Consider the following 17,429-nt stretch of genomic DNA (forward strand, 5'->3'; position numbering starts at 1 on the left):
TAATTAAGGTTCTAGTAGAAGGCACATGTGTACAAAGTGTTGAAATTATACATTATACATTGTAATTGCAGACAAAAGATGTATGAAAAATGTTAAAACATTAGAACATGGAGTCATTAAGGTATTGAAGCATTAAAACATTAAAACAATAGGGCATTGGAAACCATTAAAAAAATGATTATTAAAAAACCATTAGAAGCTGAAAATTATTATTATTCTTTTAAAATTGTTACTAAAACACACTTAAAATGTATTAGAGCAGAGAACCATTAAAACTGTAAGTCATTATCTCTACTTGCTACAATGGATTCACTAAAACACAGTTATAGTTTAGAGATTAAACACTAAATATATATATATATATATATTGTCAGGTCACCTTGAGGTGAGGTGACAGATGCACACCGTAGGGATCAGGAGTGCACCGCAAGGTTGCGGACCCTACGGATGACTGCTGCGGACGGGAGACGGATCCCACCGGGGTTAGAGTGTAAGATTCCCTGGGGCGCGGAGTCTAAGAGCCAGCAGGTGTTCACAAGCGCCTCTAGTGGTGAGGATGGACTTGGCTGCAACTGGCTCCAGGTCGCGACCCCCAGGGTCCCCCAGCTCACACCCACAGTAGCCTCAGGAGGATAGGGATGGTGAGGGACAAAGCCAAGGTCGGGGCCACAAGCAGACAGGAATAGTCAGGGACACGCCAAAAGGTCAGGATCACAGGCAAACAGGGTTAGTCAAAGACACGCCAAAGTCGGTAACGGAAAACAGTAGAAGAGCACACGGCAGGTAACAGGAAGCTAACACACAAAGGTTGATCAGCGGGGCTGGCCTGCAGTGCACAGGTTAACCCCTTCCCGCCGAGCGTACGCAGATGTGCGTACTCGGCTTCCGGGGGGTATACCGGGTTGATGCCCGCACCTGCAGGCATCATCCCAGTACCGTTTTGTTCAGCTGGTGATTGGCTATCCAGGCATAACAACCGATGCGGCTAAAAGCCGCTCGGCTGTTATGCCGGAGGAGCGGGAGGGGACGCCCCCCCTCCCGCCGCCTCCCGCCGCTGTTACCGGTGCTCCCGCTCGATCGGGAGCACCGATTCAAAATCTGCTGCCTTCAGCTGCTGGGCAGGGACTGGAACGATGCCGTAATCGGCTTCATTCCAGTCTCCTCATCGTAAACACGGAAGCGACGTCATGACGTCACTTCCCGTTTACTCGGCTGCCAATGGCGCCGGTTTAAAAAAAATATCCGGTATTCAGAATCGCAGTTTTCGGCGATCTGAATACATTGAAGTGTAAAGGAGGGGTCTTTTAGACCCCCGATCCCTCCATAAAGAGTACCTGTCACCACCTATTACTGTCACAAGGGATGTTTACAGTCCTTGTGACAGCAATAAAAGTGATCAATTTTTATTTTTATTTTTTAAAAAACAATTTAGTCATTTTGAAAAAAATAAAATAAATAAAAAAATAAGAAAAAATTTTTAAAGCGCCCGCCGTCCCCGCGAGCTCGCGAAGCAAAGAAAACGCATACGGAAGTCGCGCCCGCGTATGTAAACGGTGTTCAAATCACACATGTGAGGTATCGCCGCGATCGTCAGAGCGAGAGCAATAATTCTAGCACTAGACCTCCTCTGTAACGCTAACCTGGTAACCGTAAAAAAAATTTAAAACGTCGCCTATTGCGATTTTTAGGTACCGTACTTTGTCGTCAATCCACAAGTGCGCGCAATTATAAAGTGTGACATGTTTGGGATCTATTTACTCGGCGTAACATTATCTTTCACATTACGCAAAAAAATTGGGCTAATTTTACTGTTTTTTTTGTTTTTTTATTCATGAAAGTGTCCCTTTTCCCAAAAAGTTGCGTTTAAAACACCGCTGCACAAATACCGTGTGACATAAAATATTGCAACAATCGTTTTATTCTCTAGAGTCTCTGCTAAAAAAATATATATAATGTTTGGGGGTTCCAAGTAATTTTCTAGTAAAAAAATATGGATTTTAACTTGTAAACACCAAATTCCAAAAATAGGCTTAGCCATGAAAGGGTTAATATAGAGTTCTCTGATAGGAGCTAGGGTGGAGTCATGCCAGAGGATGGATTACAAAAGCAGTCAGGTGAGGGTCGGCTGGTCTCTAGAGATGAACACATGGAGACAGGTAAGCAGACCAACTCTATTGCATAACCATGACATATATATATATATATACACACACACACAAATAAATATGTACACTCATAAAAGTACATATTCACCTACACAAAGAAAAATGCATATATTCCACAGAATGGAAGTCACTAGTGTATATTCAGTGGTGACAAGATTGGAAAAGTACTTGTGTAGACGCACCTGTGTATAGTAACCCTTTCATGACTGAGCCTATTTTTTGACATTTGGTGTTTACAAGTTAAAATCCGTATTTTTTTGCTAGAAAATTACTTGGAACCCCCAAACATTATACATATTTTTTTTTAGCAGAGAATCTAGAGAATAAAATGGCGATTGTTGCAATATTTTATGTCACACGGTATTTGCGCAGCGGTGTTTTAAACGCAACTTTTTGGGAAAAGGGACACTTTCATGAATTAAAAAAAAAAAGAAACAGTAAAGATAGCCCAATTTTTTTTGTATAATGTGAAAGATGTTATGCCGAGTAAATAGATACCAAACATGTCACATTTTATAATTGAATGCACTCGTGGAATGACGACAAACTGCGGTACCTAAAAATCTCTATAGGCGACGCTTTAAAACATTTTTACAGTTAACAGGTTAGAGGAGGAGTTCTAGTGTTAGAATTATTGCTCTCGCTCTCACGATCGTGGCGATACCTCACATGTTTGGTTTGAACACCGGTTACATATGCGGGCGCGACTTCCGTATGGCTTTTAATGCCCTAATGCAGCCTTTCTCAACCTTTTCAACACAGAGGAACCCTTGAAATAGTTCTCCGGTCTCGGGGAACCCCCTGCTAAAAATTTGAAATCTACAACTCATGGTACATTAGGTTGATGGTCGGTGGGAAGAATGGTCCTTACACTTGTGGTCATTGGGAAGAATTACCTCCTTACAGAGAGCTAAAAAGATCAATGGTGTCAGTGGGAACTTATCTGAGAGGCAGAAATTGTTCAATGCTGAAGGAACCCCTACAACCTCTGGAGGAACCCTGGTTGAGAACCACTGTCCTAATGTTTTAATGCTTCAATACCTTAAAGAGGGATTCCACCTACAAACAAAATATTAAAAGCCAACAGCTATAAATACTACAGCTGCTGACTTTTAATAAATGGACACTCACCTGTCCCGGGTTCCAGCGATGCCGGCAGCCAAGGCCAATCGATCGCTCGGCTCTCGGCTGCTGCCGCCACCATTCTAGGTGAGGGAATCAAGAAGGGAAGCGAATCGGCTTCACTTTCCGGTTCCCTACTGCGCATGCGCGAGTCGCGCAGCGCAATAGGAATTGTCCGCGCTGTCTCTGGGACCCGTGTGTGTCCCAGCAGACAGTGTGGCAGGACAGGAAGTGGGTGTAAATACCTGTCTTTGACAGGTATCTCCACCCCCCCTCCCCCCTGAAAGGTGCCAATTGTGACATCGGGGGGGGGGGGGGGTTCTGATCAGTGGAACCCCACTTTAATGACTCCATGATCTAATGCAGCCTTTCTCAACCTTTTCAACACAGAGGAACCCTTGAAATAGTTCTCCAGTCTCGGGGGAACCCCCTGCTAAAAATTAGAAATCTGCAACTCATGATACATTAGTGTGATGGTCGGTGGGAAGAACGGTCCTTACACTTGTGGTCATTGGGAAGAATTACCTCCTTACAGATAGCTAAAAAGATCAATGGTGTCAGTGGGAACTTATCCGAGAGGCAGAAATTGCCCAATGCTGAAGGAACCCCTACAACCTCTGGAGGAACCCTGGTTGAGAATCACTGGTCTATACATTTCTATAACAATAGACAATCAAGCTAAGCATTATCATTTTATAAAAAAAAAAACCAAAAAACAACTACTTGTAAATATTCTTTCTCATAAATAGAATCCCTACAACCTCTGGAGGAACCCTGGTTGAGAATCACTGATCTAATGTTTTAACATTTTACATACGTCTTTTGTCTGTAATTACAATGTATAATGTATAATTTCAACACTTTGAACACACATGCCTTCTACTAGAACCTTAACTATACACACATACATTTGATATTCATCTCATCTAGGGCGTTGTGATGCGGATACCTCTAGAGTAAAGGAGAATACATCACGTACTATGTGATACATCCATGATCTCTGAATCAGCCATTCCTCTTCATGTTTATCTACCACAGCTTACAGAATTTCTTTTTCTTCTTCTTCTCTCCAAGGCTCTGATGAAGAGGGGAAAACCTTGAAACCCGTTAGCCTATCTTGAGCATTTGCCCTTTCATGGGCATAATGAATTATTCATTTTTAACGAATATCTTGTAACCCATTTTAATGAATTTGTAGTAATTTCTTTGTATTTATCTACTTTGTCTATGAATAAATCATATCACTTTGATTCATGCATTATATCACACGCCTTCCACCCCCCCCCCCTTTTTTTTTTTCCTCTTAGCTCCCTTCGGACCACCCCTGGTCAGTCTAGGTAGCGGGACACGCATGATCGTTCTACACTACTTACCATTCGGAATTACTACTACTTTACACTAATACCACCTGCACGAGCGCAGGAGAAATACCTTTTCTGTTTATATTCTCCTATACTACACTCGCCTGCCCAGTCTTCTTCTTTTATTTTCATTACTTTAAAAAAATATTGCAGCAGCCTGGATCTATTATTATAAAGACAGGCCTTTAAGACATATCTCTCTGTATATGGGGACTGGTAGGTCCTCCTGTCAATCTGTTGTAGCTAAATTATAACCTTTCACATGAGAAGTTTTGCAGATTTGCAATAAGTTATGAAATAGTCTGAACGAATGGCATTTTTCTTAGTTCTAGTAACAAAAAGTATTTAAGTGGACTTTATCTTTTCCACAGTGGTGTCACCAAGGTCACTGCAGATCCCTTGAAGAGCTCAATCCAGTTGCAGCAGTGCATGGCGTCTGGTCCAGCTGGAGTGCCTTCTCACCCTGTTCTCGGAGCTGCGGAGGTGGAGTGATTGTGCGGAAAAGGCAATGCAACAATCCCAGGTAAAACATATGCTCAAGCATTGTATCCTGACACCTAGTATTGCCAGTAAAGCCAGGAAGCTAGCATTTTCAGAAGGAGAAATTCTCATAACTGACAGTTTTTTTTTTCAGTTTATAAACAGGAAGCTAGAAATTCTCATAACTGACAGTTTTTTTTTCAGTTTATAAACAGGAAGCTAGAAATTCTCATAACTGACAGTTTTTTTTTCAGTTTATAAACAGGAAGCTAGAAATTCTCATAACTGACAGGTTTTTTTTTCAGTTTATAAAGCTCTACAGTGCACCTTCTCCACTGTACATTTCACATTCTTCAAGTTAACCACTTCAGCCCCGGACCATTTTGCTGGCTTAAGACCAGACCACCTTTTTGCGATTCAGCACTGCGTCGATTTAACTGACAATTGCGCAGTCGTGCGACGTGGCTCCCAAACAAAATTGACATCCTTTTTTTCCCCCACAAATAGAGCTTTCTTTTGGTGGTATTTGATCACCCCTGCGTTTTTTTTTTTTTTGCGCTATAAACAAAAATAGAGCGACAATTGTGAGTGAGTGACTTGTATAGCGCTACCTATGCAAACTGAATCGTCTCGGGGAGCTTTCTTGCCACCAGAGTCCATCTGCGGCTTTGCATGGTCCTTTTACCCTGTAAGGTCCCGACACGCTTACAAACACATACAACATTGGCATACACATACTAAGGCCAATTTTTAGACGAGGTCTAATTAACCTACCAGCATGTCTTTGGAGTGTGGGAGGAAACCGGAGTACCCGGAGGAAACCCACGCAGGCACAGGGAGAACATGCAAACTCCAGGCAGATGGTGTCGTGGTCAGGATTTGAACCAGCGACTCTATTGCTGCTAGGTGAGAGTACCAACCACTACACCACTGTGTTTTGAAAGAAACGCATAATTTTTTTTACTTTTTGTTATAATAAATATCCCCCAAAAATATATAAAAAAAACATTTTTTTCCCTCAGTTTAGGCCGATACGTATTCTTCTACATATTTTTGGTAAAAAAAAATTGCAATAAGCGATTATTGATTGGTTTGCGCAAAAGTTATAGCGTTCACAAAATAGGGCATAGTTTTATGGCATTTTTATTAATAATTTTTTTTTTTTACTAGTAATGGCGGCGATCAGCGATTTTTATTGTGACTGCGACATTATGGCGGACACATCGGGAATTTTTGACACATTTATGGGACCATTGTCATTTATACAGCAATCACTGCTATACAAATGCACTGATTCCTGTGTAAATGACACTGGCAGTGAAGGGGTTAACCAGTGGGTGGCAGTGTAGGGGTTAAGTGTTCCTAGGGGTGTGTTACTAGGGGTCCTTTCATCCGCCCCGTGGATATCCGTTTGCTCAGCGGGGATCACTCCGTCGATCCCCGCTGACTCCGTCGATCCCCGCTGAGCAGGGAGATGACAGGTCTGTCTCTGCACACTGCGCAGGGACGGACCTGTCACAGCGCCGCTCTCCCCTATGGGAGATCGGATGACGACGGACCGCAGTGCCCGTCGTCACCCGATCCGATCCGCAGACGGATGGAAAAATAGCTTTTTCCTCCGTTACACTTTTTCGGATCGGAGCGAGTCAGATGTCAGCGGACATGTCACCGCTGACATCCGACGCTCCATAGAGCTCTATGGAGCACCCGTTCAGGTCCGCCTGAAAAACTGACAGGCGGGCCTGAACGGGACGTCAGTGTGAAAGGGGCCTAACTGTGGGGGGGCTGGGCTTTGTGTTAATGAACACTGATCTCTGCTCCAATCACATGGCAGAACGAGGAGATGCTGTTTACAACAGCGTCTTCATGTTCAGCCGCCCCGTGAGAGTCCGCGGAACCCGCGACCGGACTCACGGGGGTCCCGACCGGCACGCTCGCGATGGCAGGGCGGCATTTAAAACTGGACGTACCAATATGCCTGCCCGTGCCATTCTGCCGACGTACATCGGCATGCGCCGGTCGGGAAGTAGTTAAAGAATCTTCCCAATTCTTTGCAGATAGGAGGCTTATTGGAAGGCTTTTAATCTCTGTATGCAACAAGGGTTCCTTACTGTAAGAGCTGTGAAAATGTGGAATAGTTATCCAAAGGAACCGCTGAAAGTTGATACCTGTCTGCTACTAAACATCACTGCAGTATGAAATAAGCCCAGTATATTTGTCCTCCTTTCCTCCACAGGCCAGCATTTGGTGGTCGGGACTGCAAAGGATCCAGTCTCCAGGCTAAAATGTGTAATTTGGAGGTAGGTCTCTGCTTCTGATTTTTTTTATGCTAGCTATTATTGAAACATTCATTGTTACTGCATTTGTTGGGGCAGCTGGTTCAAGCTTAAAGAGGAAGTAAACCCTGATGAGTTTACTTCCTCTTTGATTCCTTGCAAAGGTAAAGCATAATGGACTACTATGCATCGCATCACATCGCATCGCATCGCATCGCATCGCATAGTAGTCCATTATGTGTCACTTACCTGACACAGAAGCCAGCGAAGTCACCGCTGTCCCCTTGTGTACGGAGCCTCCATCTTCTCGGTGGGTCTCGCTGCTCCGCCACTGTCATTTGACTAAGCTGCGATGACGTCACTCCCGTGCATGCGCACGGGCGCCGCCACTCGCGGCATTTCGCCGTTGACAGCGGCGTGCTCAGAGCGCCTGCGCGCCGCTGTCTACGACGCATGCGCCGTAGACAGCGGTGCCTGTGTTTTGGCAAATATCTCCTAAACCGTGCAGGTTTAGGAGATATTTCTTGGACCTACAGGTAAGCCTTAATCTAGGCTTACCTGTAGGTCAAAGTGGTTTGTAAGGGTTTACAACCATTTTAAATGGCTTTCCTCCCAATGGCTGTTTGGCTGAAAAGTATCACACAAAGGGGGTTATTTACGAAAGGTAAACCCACTTTGCTCTGCAAGTGCACTTGGAAGTGCAGTCGCTCTAAATCTAATGGGTAGATCTGAAATGAGGGGGAAGCTCTGCTGATTTTATCATCCAATACTGCACAAGCTAAAATGCTGTTTTTTATTTTCCTTGCATGTCCCTCTCGGATCTACAGCGACTGCACTTCCAAGTGCACTTTCAGTGAAAAGTGGATTTTCCTTTAGTAAATAAACCCCAAAGTCTTTTTAACATGTTGGAATGTCTCTATACAAAGGAATTGATTGATAAAGAATTCACCCAGTAAAAATGCATGTACATTCATTCTGTGTGAATAGGGCAAAATAATGACTGTAAATAGTAGCTATAGCCTGTGTTGTTCAAATGTAAATCATTGATTTATATGGGAAAATGCAGCATTTTGCCACTAGATGGAACTAAGTAATATAGAAAATTCCTATGATGCTTAGCTTCATCTAGTGGCCAAATGTAGTAGGTTCATTTTAAATCAATTGTTTGCATTCAAACAGCACAGGATACAGCCTATTTACAATAGTTTAGGAAATAGCCTATACATATAATAGCCTCCGCACAGGGTCACACAGAATAGCAATCTGTCACCGGCTGTGTCCACAGGGCACAGCCAATGACTGATCAGTGTACTGGCTTGCTGTCGGTGTCATGTGACCGCCGTGATGAATCACAGCAGGTCACATGACAGCTGTACACAGTGGATGTCTTTCTTTCATGCCATCCAATATGTACAACTGTGTTGGAAGCTCTGATTGGTCAATTTGATTACATGGTACAGACAGGGTCAATCACAGCCCATTGTACCATGTGATTAGCTTTGACCAATCACAGTTAATTACAACAGATTGAATGAATGAATCGGTTTCATTCAGTAAAATGCTTGCTTATGTAATGAACTGCTATAAGCAAACATAATGTGTAAAATAGACATGTGCAATTCGCTTCGTACGATTTGAAAATTCGTACGAATTTCCGTAAATTTGTACATTCGGGAGGATCCAAAATACGAATTGCTATGCTTCCGAATTTTGTAAGAAATCCGAAATTTAGTTTTACGAATTACGGATAGAAATTCCGTTACAACGGAAACGTGACTGGTGTTTTGTTGACCAATCAGAGGTTTTCTTCTGCTGCAGAGTGAGGGTTGGGAAAATTACCTTTTTTAATATGGGAGTGGGAGAGACTGGTACTGGTAGTCGATGGGAGATTCAGAATCGGACAAAATAAGAATTTTTTTTGTTAATTACAATTATTCGTTATGATGAAGTTAAAAACCCAGGAAGTCATCACAGCACAGGGATGGAGGGAGCCCCACATAATGATAAATTCATCATAACAAACGTTCCTAATTGTTGCGAAAAGTTCACGAACCTAACGAAAATTCGTATTTTGTACAAATCTAAATTGAATTTCGGACATGAATTACGAAATACGAATTAACAGCTAATACGGAACGAAACTAAACAAATCTATTGACGGCGCACATGTCTAGTGTAAAACAAAAACCTGATCGCTTTCCCCGGAGCAATACCATGTTACTATGGTAACATTATATTGCTCTGGTCAAAGTGTGTTAAAAATAATCATTAAAAAAAAAAGGAAAAAAATTAAATAAAAAAAAAAATATATATATATATTTTTTTAAATGATAACTTTTTTCTTTCTGTCACCAGTCAGTGTCCCTGATCACCGACACACCAGTTAATGATGATGCTGTACTGCAGTGGTGAGAGTCAGGCATGTACTGGCCATCGGGACTATCGGGAGTTTCCCGGTGGGCCAATGGCTCAGTGGGCCACTCTGATGTAAGGGGGCTGGTGATGGGACACTCTGATGTAAGGGGGCTGGTGATGGGACACTCTGATGTAAGGGGGCTGGTGATGGGACACTCTGATGTAAGTTGGTGCTGATGGGACACTCTGATGTAAGGGGTGCTGATGGGAAACTCTGATGTAAGGGGGTTGGTGATGGGACACTCTGATGTAAGGGGGCTGGTGATGGGAAACCCTGATGTAAGGGGGTGATGATGGGACACTCTGATGTAAGGCGGTTGGTGATGGGACACTCTGATGTAAGGGGGCTGGTGATGGGACACTCTGATGTAAGGGGGCTGGTGATGGGACACTCTGATGTAAGGGGGCTGGTGATGGGACACTCTGATGTAAGGGGGTTGGTGATGGGACACTCTGATGTAAGGGGGGTGCTCATGGGACACTCTGATGTAAGGGGGGTGCTGATGGGACATTCTGATGTAAGGGGGGTGCTGATGGGACACTCTGATGTAAGGGGGTGCTCATGGGACACTCTGATGTAAGGGGGTGCTGATGGGACACTCTGTTGCAAGGGGGTTGGTGATGTGACACTCTGATATGTAAGGGGGTTGGTGATGGGACACTCTGATGTAAGGGGGTGGTCATGGGACACTCTGATGTAAGGGGGTGCTGATGGGACACTCTGATGTAAGGGGGCTGGTGATGGGACACTCTGATGTAAGGGGGCTGCTGATGTGACACTCTGATGTAAGGGGGTGCTGATGGGACACTCTGATGTAAGGGGGTGGTCATGGGACACTCTGATGTAAGGGGGCTGGTGATGGGACACTCTGATGAAAGGGGGTGCTGATGGGACACTCTGATGTAAGGGGGCTGGTGATGGGACACTCTGATGTAAGGGGGTGGTCATGGGACACTCTGATGTAAGGGGGCTGCTGATGTGACACTCTGATGTAAGGGGGTGCTGATGGGACACTCTGATGTAAGGGGGCTGGTGATGGGACACTCTGATGTAAGGGGGCTGCTGATGGGACACTCTGATGTAAGGTGGTGCTGATGGGACACTCAAAATGTAAGCGGGTCGGTCTGGATGAAGTCCAGGGCCAAATTTCTGTCCCAGTCCAGTCCTGGTGAGAGTATGTAAAAAAAACGTACTTCTATGTAAAAAAAAAGAACATTTTTGGTGTGTTTGTCTTCAAGGATTGTGGAAAGACGCAACTAGATTTTATGACAGAACAATGTGCGACTACAGACCACAAACCCCTCGTCTTGTCCCCTGGGGTCATTTCAAAATACAGCTGGACATCGGCTGCTGCCTTTGCCTATGGTAAGTGTGTCTATCTAACCAAAAAATATTTGCAAGAAATGACAAGATGACCATGACACATTGAGGTTGATTTGCTAAAGGCAAATAGGCTTTTTACTTTAGAAAAAACTCAAGATACACTATCAATGACCTCCCGATTAGTATATCATCCCAGCGCTCAAACTCTCCCTCCCCCCAGCTGCCACTTAAAAAATTTAATATATCTCTAAGAAGGTGAAAAAAGCAAACCTACCACTTACAATGCAAAAAACACCTTGTGGCGCTACAGAAACTACACACTGTTAAATAGCAGTGTACTATGATAACCAAAGCTACACAACGTGAAAATTATAAACACATGTGCATAAATAAATATAATCAACAATAAAGTAAATAGTGATTAAATAGCGAAAAAATGCAATCAAAAAATAATCGCACAAAAGTGATACAGTGAATATGTGACAAAACATAAATATAGAGAATGAACACAATGACAAATAGTGCTCTAATGGAAATGTGCAGTTCCAAAATAAATTAGATTGATCTTCAATCAAATACAATTATTGAGGAGCAATAACTGTAATGACGGCAATAGTTCAAAAAAGAAGAATTCATTTTCAAGTGAACATTCTGTAACCAAGTGTCCATAAACCGCAGAGCCTCCACCGCACCCTTGGTGTTAGTGCCCCCCTTGTTTAGAACACTCACCAGCAGTATTGCCCAGCACTCTCGTGTCGGGCAAAAAACGCTTATAGTGTATACAGATGATGACTATTTCTCCAGCCACTTCTTGTGAAAACTTCGCAGCAGAGGATAATCACTTAATATCTCAGAGTTACCTCAGGGAGACAAAAGAAACTTCCCATAGTGCAACATTGCAAAACTATTTTTAATCTCAATAAAACGTTCGATTAAAATCACACTCACATGGATCCAATTAAAAACAGGCACTTCAAATAGACATTCCACTGGTCAATTCAAAGATCCTTCACTCATAGGCATTGGTGAGCACACTGGAAGCAAGCTAAGTTTATATCAAATAGCACCGTCTCTACACAAGGTATCTGTGTGGTACCTGACAGCAGACAACCCAATTTGAAAGCAGCGCCAGATAGTGATATCCAGTCCTTCAACTTGTGTGTTCTCCTTCCTCCGCCTTCTTTCTAGTCTTTTACTGTGTGTGCTGGTCGCCGTATAGCCACGCCCCCCTACACGCTGTGTAGCTTTGGTTATCATAGTACACTGCTATTTAACAGTGTGTAGTTTCTGTAGCGCCACAAGGTGTTTTTTGCATTGTAAGTGGTAGGTTTGCTTTTTTCACCTTCTGAGAGATATAGGCTTTTTACTTTGCAAGGTAATAGTTAGTGAATGAGGTGAAGTTTCACTTTGTAAAGAATATCCAATCACTTGCAGAAAAAATTTAAAAAGCAGCAGTTTTGCTTGCACATGAATTAAAGATGGAAGTCAGCAGAGCTTCACCTCATTCACTAATCTCTGGGGAAAATTCCCTTGCAGAGTGAACAACCTATTTGGCTTTAGTAAATCAACCCCTTTGGGTTAAAATGTAGTAACTTTATATGAGATCCTGCATTGCAAAAACACTGCTAATGCATTTCAACATGACCATGGAATGCTGATGCATTCATGGGATAGTGCCAAGGTGTAAGCGTGTCAAGATGGAACTCCCTCATTTCATGCCACAACAAGGAGGATTTTTCTAAAATAGGGAAAATCCCTTTTTAATTATCACTGGAACAGGTGTACCCATTGGAGGATTACCTCTCCATTATTGTTTTGGTGGTGACAACTGTAAAATTTTGGATTTCCCATCACTTTCTGTCTTGGTTTCAGTGATCACCAAGACAGATTGGAAGGGTCAATCTCTGCAGTGGTCACATATACAGGTATGTTCTAACCTTTCCACACTCCATTCAAAACAAGAAAAAGTCGGGCCCGGAGGAAAATTCCAGAAGGAATAGATAGAGGGACAGAGGGACAGGATGACTGGGTTAAAAGGGGAGTGGAGGACAGGGGTGGAGAATTTTGGAAGTTTGATGGAGGCAAAATGGACCTAATTGGTGAAGTAGACGAGACAAGAGGGGTCCATAGGGGGTTGTAGGTAGGACGGTCCCAAGAAAGTTTTAGTAGGAAGACAGCAGACATCAAGGAATCTTCCTGCCCTCCCTCCCCTGTAATTTTGGAGTTTTCGATTCTGTCATGGGTCAGTTTCTGGTAGATTAGGGATCTGTCACGGTGGCTGGCGGAGTTCAAGGCCCGTCTTGGGTACGGGTTCCCCTAAGTTCGTACCTTTATGGCAGTAAATGGTGTACCTGACCCTGTCTCAGAGTCGGTGGCGTGTGGCTGGAGGTCTACTTTTTGGGTCATAGGTATTACCAGGGCCGTTTTTAAGGCAGGGCAAAAGGGGCAGCTGCCCTGGGCCCTGTCATTGTTGTGGGGCCCAAAGCAGCTGCCTCATACTTGCCAACTATCCTGGTTTAAATTTCCTCATCCCTTGAGGTTTTAGTCCTGTGCTGTGTCCCAATACCTCAGTGTGAAGTGCTGCTACTAATGCTGCCCAGTTCTGCCCTATTCTTATGTACAGATGGCTCACCTGCAGACCCCGTGTTTTCATGTCAATTACCGGCATTCATATGTAAATAGCAGCAGCATTCATATGTAAATAGCAGCGGCTGGTGGCATTGATATGTATATCATGCCCCCCTGAGGTCATATCCACAGTAATCTTTAGCAACCAATCAATAAAGCACAAATCATGTGCTGTAACCACTAGCAACTAATCAGTGAGCCCTAATGTGTGCTGTAACCTCTAGCAACCAGTCAGTGAGCGGTAATCATACACTGTAACCCTCTGGCAACCAATCGCAATAGCTGCCTGATCTGATTCAGTAAACTGATTTTGAGTCTAGCTGATATTTATTGCATGTCTCAGAGCAGGTGGAGAGCAAAACTGCATGGGGGGGCCCCAAGAAAAATTTTGCCCAGGGTCCAATCAATATTAAAGAAGGCCCTGGGTATTACTTGGTTGCCCACAAGGGGCATTGAGACTCCAGTATACATTCAGTCTTTTACTTGTTATTTGGTATGAATATTTGGTATTTATATGGTAATTTAAATTGTTATTTATATTGATAGTTTTGGTAATTAAAGTGGCTACTATGGACATTAAATCCCAGTTGGTGCCAGTGTGTTGTTATTCTTTTGTTTGAAAACCAGGTGATGAGCTTTGTCAGCATATGTGTCAGGCAGAGGGGATGAGTTTCATGGTGCGAAGAGGGGAGTGCTTCATAGATGGCACCCGATGTCAGCAAAGCACAGAGGCAAACGGCATGTTTAACATCTGCGTTGCCGGTCGATGCAAGGTGAGGCCAGTAAAAAGTTATTAAAAATGTAGTTTCTTTTTTTTTTTTTTTTTTACTATAGTAACCACTGAATTTTATCCAATAAAGGACAATGATATCATCAGAAATAAATTGTAATTAGAAAACAGTAGCTTCACTAATGTAAAGTAAAACGTATCACTGGACAGCAGCAATGTGAATCCAGAATTTATACATTTTATTTGCAATGATGTCACTTCTGTAAAATATATTTGAAGGGTGATGTCACTGCTATAAAAAAAAAATCTAACATCATTTTCAGAAGTGATATTTCTGCTTTGCAAAGTGTAATATATTTAGAGGTTTGTGATTTGAAAACTTTATTTGATGATGATTTGATGATACAATGTAATATTTGATATATAGCTTATGGAAGAGCCCTGGGGCCATCAAAAAGAATTCTGAATTATTTTTTGAGTTTGAAAGTCAGAATTCTGACTTTGAATCTTAGAATTCTGATTTTCAAACTCAGAATTCTGAGTTTTAATCTCAGAATTCTGACTTTCAAAGTCAGAATTGTAAATTTAAATTTTTTTTTTTTTTTTTTACAGAATTCTGAGTTTCAAAGTCAGAATTCTGACTTTCAAACTCAGAATTCTGAAAAAAAAAATTTTGATGGCCCCAGGGCTCTTCCATAGCTATTCTATTTGTACAGTACAGCTAATATATATAGAGGGGGATGGCTTTGGTCCTATAAAATATGCTGATCTCACCTTTACGGTATAGGAAAGATTTGTAAATGTAGGAAAATCCAGACAATTACATAGGTAAAGGTGGGAGTTTCTCTTGAAAGTGTATAAGGGAAGAAGATGCAGAAAGAGTCTCCGTAAAACCCAACTCTAAAGCCGCATACACACGATCAAACAATCTGGTAGCAAAGTCCGGCGGGCCCATGTGTGGGCTCCGGCGGACTTTTTTTACCCAAAAGTCCAACGGACTAAGAAAGTAGTTTTGCACAGAGGATGCTGGGACTGTGACATCATAATGGGCGGGAACATCATCCGGCGATGTCCCTATATAAGTCGCCACACACCGTGTGCCTGTCATTGTGACCAGAGACAGCCACGAGGCAACAGCTCAAGAAAAGAAGAACAGAAGGTGGCAGCGACAGAAGACCGGGCCACCGCTTGTAAAAGAGCTGGAAGAAGGCCCGGTGGCCCAGTAAGAAGAACTGAAGAGGGAGACAAGACCACTGAAGAGGGGGACAAGACCCCTGAAATCGGAACAAGAGGGGGCGGCGTCGAAGAAGAAAGCCGGGCTCCTCCGCTAGTAAAAGAGCTAGCAGAAGACGGAAGAAGACAACCGGAACTGTGCAATAAACTATTTTAACCCTTGTGTGTTGTGTTTTTTTTAAATTTTTTGCACAGGTGAATGGGTAGGGGTACATTGTACCCCATACTCATTCACATAGGGTGGGGGGCCGGTATCCGGGGGCCCCCTTATTAACGGGGGCACACGGATTCCGATAAGCCCCCCGCCCACAGACCCCAACAACCAACGGCCAGGGTTGTCGGGAAGAGGCCCTTGTCCTCATCAACATGGGGACAAGGTGCTTTGGGGTGGGGGCCCCCCCTTCCCCAAAGCACCCCCCATGTTGAGGGCACGCGGCCTGGTATGGCTGAGGAGGGGGGGGGGGCGCTCGCTCATCCCCACCCTCTTTCCTGACCGGCTGGGTAGTGTGCTCGGATGAGGGTCTGATATTTATTTTGTTGTGGGCCCTAACCCTATTGGGAAGATTTTCCCTCATGTCCTGTCAATACAGGAAGTGATGGTAAATATCTCCAGCAGGAACCTAGAAACAAAACACATTTTTTCAGTAAATTAAGGAAAGGTTGGAACCTCTGTCAGGGTAAAATTACTGTTCTAGTCTTTCTGCCCCAGTGGCAACTGCTGCCATGACAACTTCCTGTTTTTCAGACATGTCCGAAAAACAGGAAGTGAGGTGAAATCTCCTCAACAGGGTCATGGGCAGCAATACATTTTTGACAGAAGTATTTACTTTTTCCAAGCCTATCCAAAATGAAAAAAGGTTGGCCTTTAAATCTGCCTGTGTCTAATGCAGGTGTCTCGCTCAGGTCTTTGGATGCGATGGAGTGATGGATTCTGAGATGGTGGCGGATCACTGTGGAGTCTGTGGCGGGGACAACAGTACATGCAACAAAGTTAGTGGCTCTTTTACAGAAGGAATAGCTGGGGGTAAGTTACAATCCTTTGGATAGTGAAATCTAAATCCAAACTTGCTAAAAATAAAATTTAAATGCTAAATCTTCTGTCTATCTATATATCTATACATCTATCTATCTTTTTTTTTTTCTTATGCTGCAGAGTATTTCACATTCCTGACCGTCCCGGTTGGAGCCATGACACTTAGAGTGACCAATAAAAAGCCACTCTTTACTCATTTAGGTAAGAAATAACAAGCTATCCCACAATCCCTTGTAACTATAGTCATATCATGGGGGTAGGGAGGGCGGTAGACCCTAATTTGTGAAATGTTTGCATTAATGTATTTTTACATTCGTATCATGCTACAAAAAAAAAAAAAGCTGTGATGGCCCAGTTAGAAACTTTCACAGATATCTGAATTTTTCTGTTGTGATCCAGCTATTAAAGAAAACTCGGACTACATTGTAGCTGGAAAGCAGAGTATCTCCTTAAACATCACTCACCCCTCTGTCGTGGAGGACAAGCAGATGGAGTACAGATTGATTTTAACTGCTAACAAGCTACCCGGTCTGGAAGAAGTCCTTGTCAGTGGACCCATCTCCTCCGTCATTGAGGTCCAGGTACAAAATGATGTGAAGCATGCTGATTTTTAACTTTTTTTTTTGTTGTTGTTCAATTTTGGAATTATTAAGGCTACTGTC

General features: G+C 43.1%; 1 protein-coding gene across 2 annotated transcripts in view; it reads left to right on the forward strand.

Moving 5' to 3' along the window:
- The window catches only part of ADAMTS13 (ADAM metallopeptidase with thrombospondin type 1 motif 13), a 103,932-nt gene that overhangs the window by 45,540 nt on the left and 40,963 nt on the right, over window positions 1–17,429 (forward strand). For both annotated transcript variants that reach the window (XM_077468142.1, XM_077468151.1), the window contains exons 12-18: window positions 5,020–5,171; window positions 7,365–7,428; window positions 11,059–11,185; window positions 14,399–14,544; window positions 16,638–16,758; window positions 16,888–16,968; window positions 17,167–17,348. In XM_077468142.1, the coding sequence (XP_077324268.1) occupies window positions 5,020–5,171; window positions 7,365–7,428; window positions 11,059–11,185; window positions 14,399–14,544; window positions 16,638–16,758; window positions 16,888–16,968; window positions 17,167–17,348 (873 nt within the window). The remainder of the gene's footprint in view (window positions 1–5,019; window positions 5,172–7,364; window positions 7,429–11,058; window positions 11,186–14,398; window positions 14,545–16,637; window positions 16,759–16,887; window positions 16,969–17,166; window positions 17,349–17,429) is intronic.

This window comes from Lithobates pipiens, unplaced genomic scaffold, assembly GCF_037356315.1.
Source record: "Lithobates pipiens isolate NorthernLeopardFrog02 unplaced genomic scaffold, aLitPip1_a1.2 Scaffold_11, whole genome shotgun sequence".
Lineage (NCBI taxonomy): Eukaryota > Metazoa > Chordata > Amphibia > Anura > Ranidae > Lithobates > Lithobates pipiens.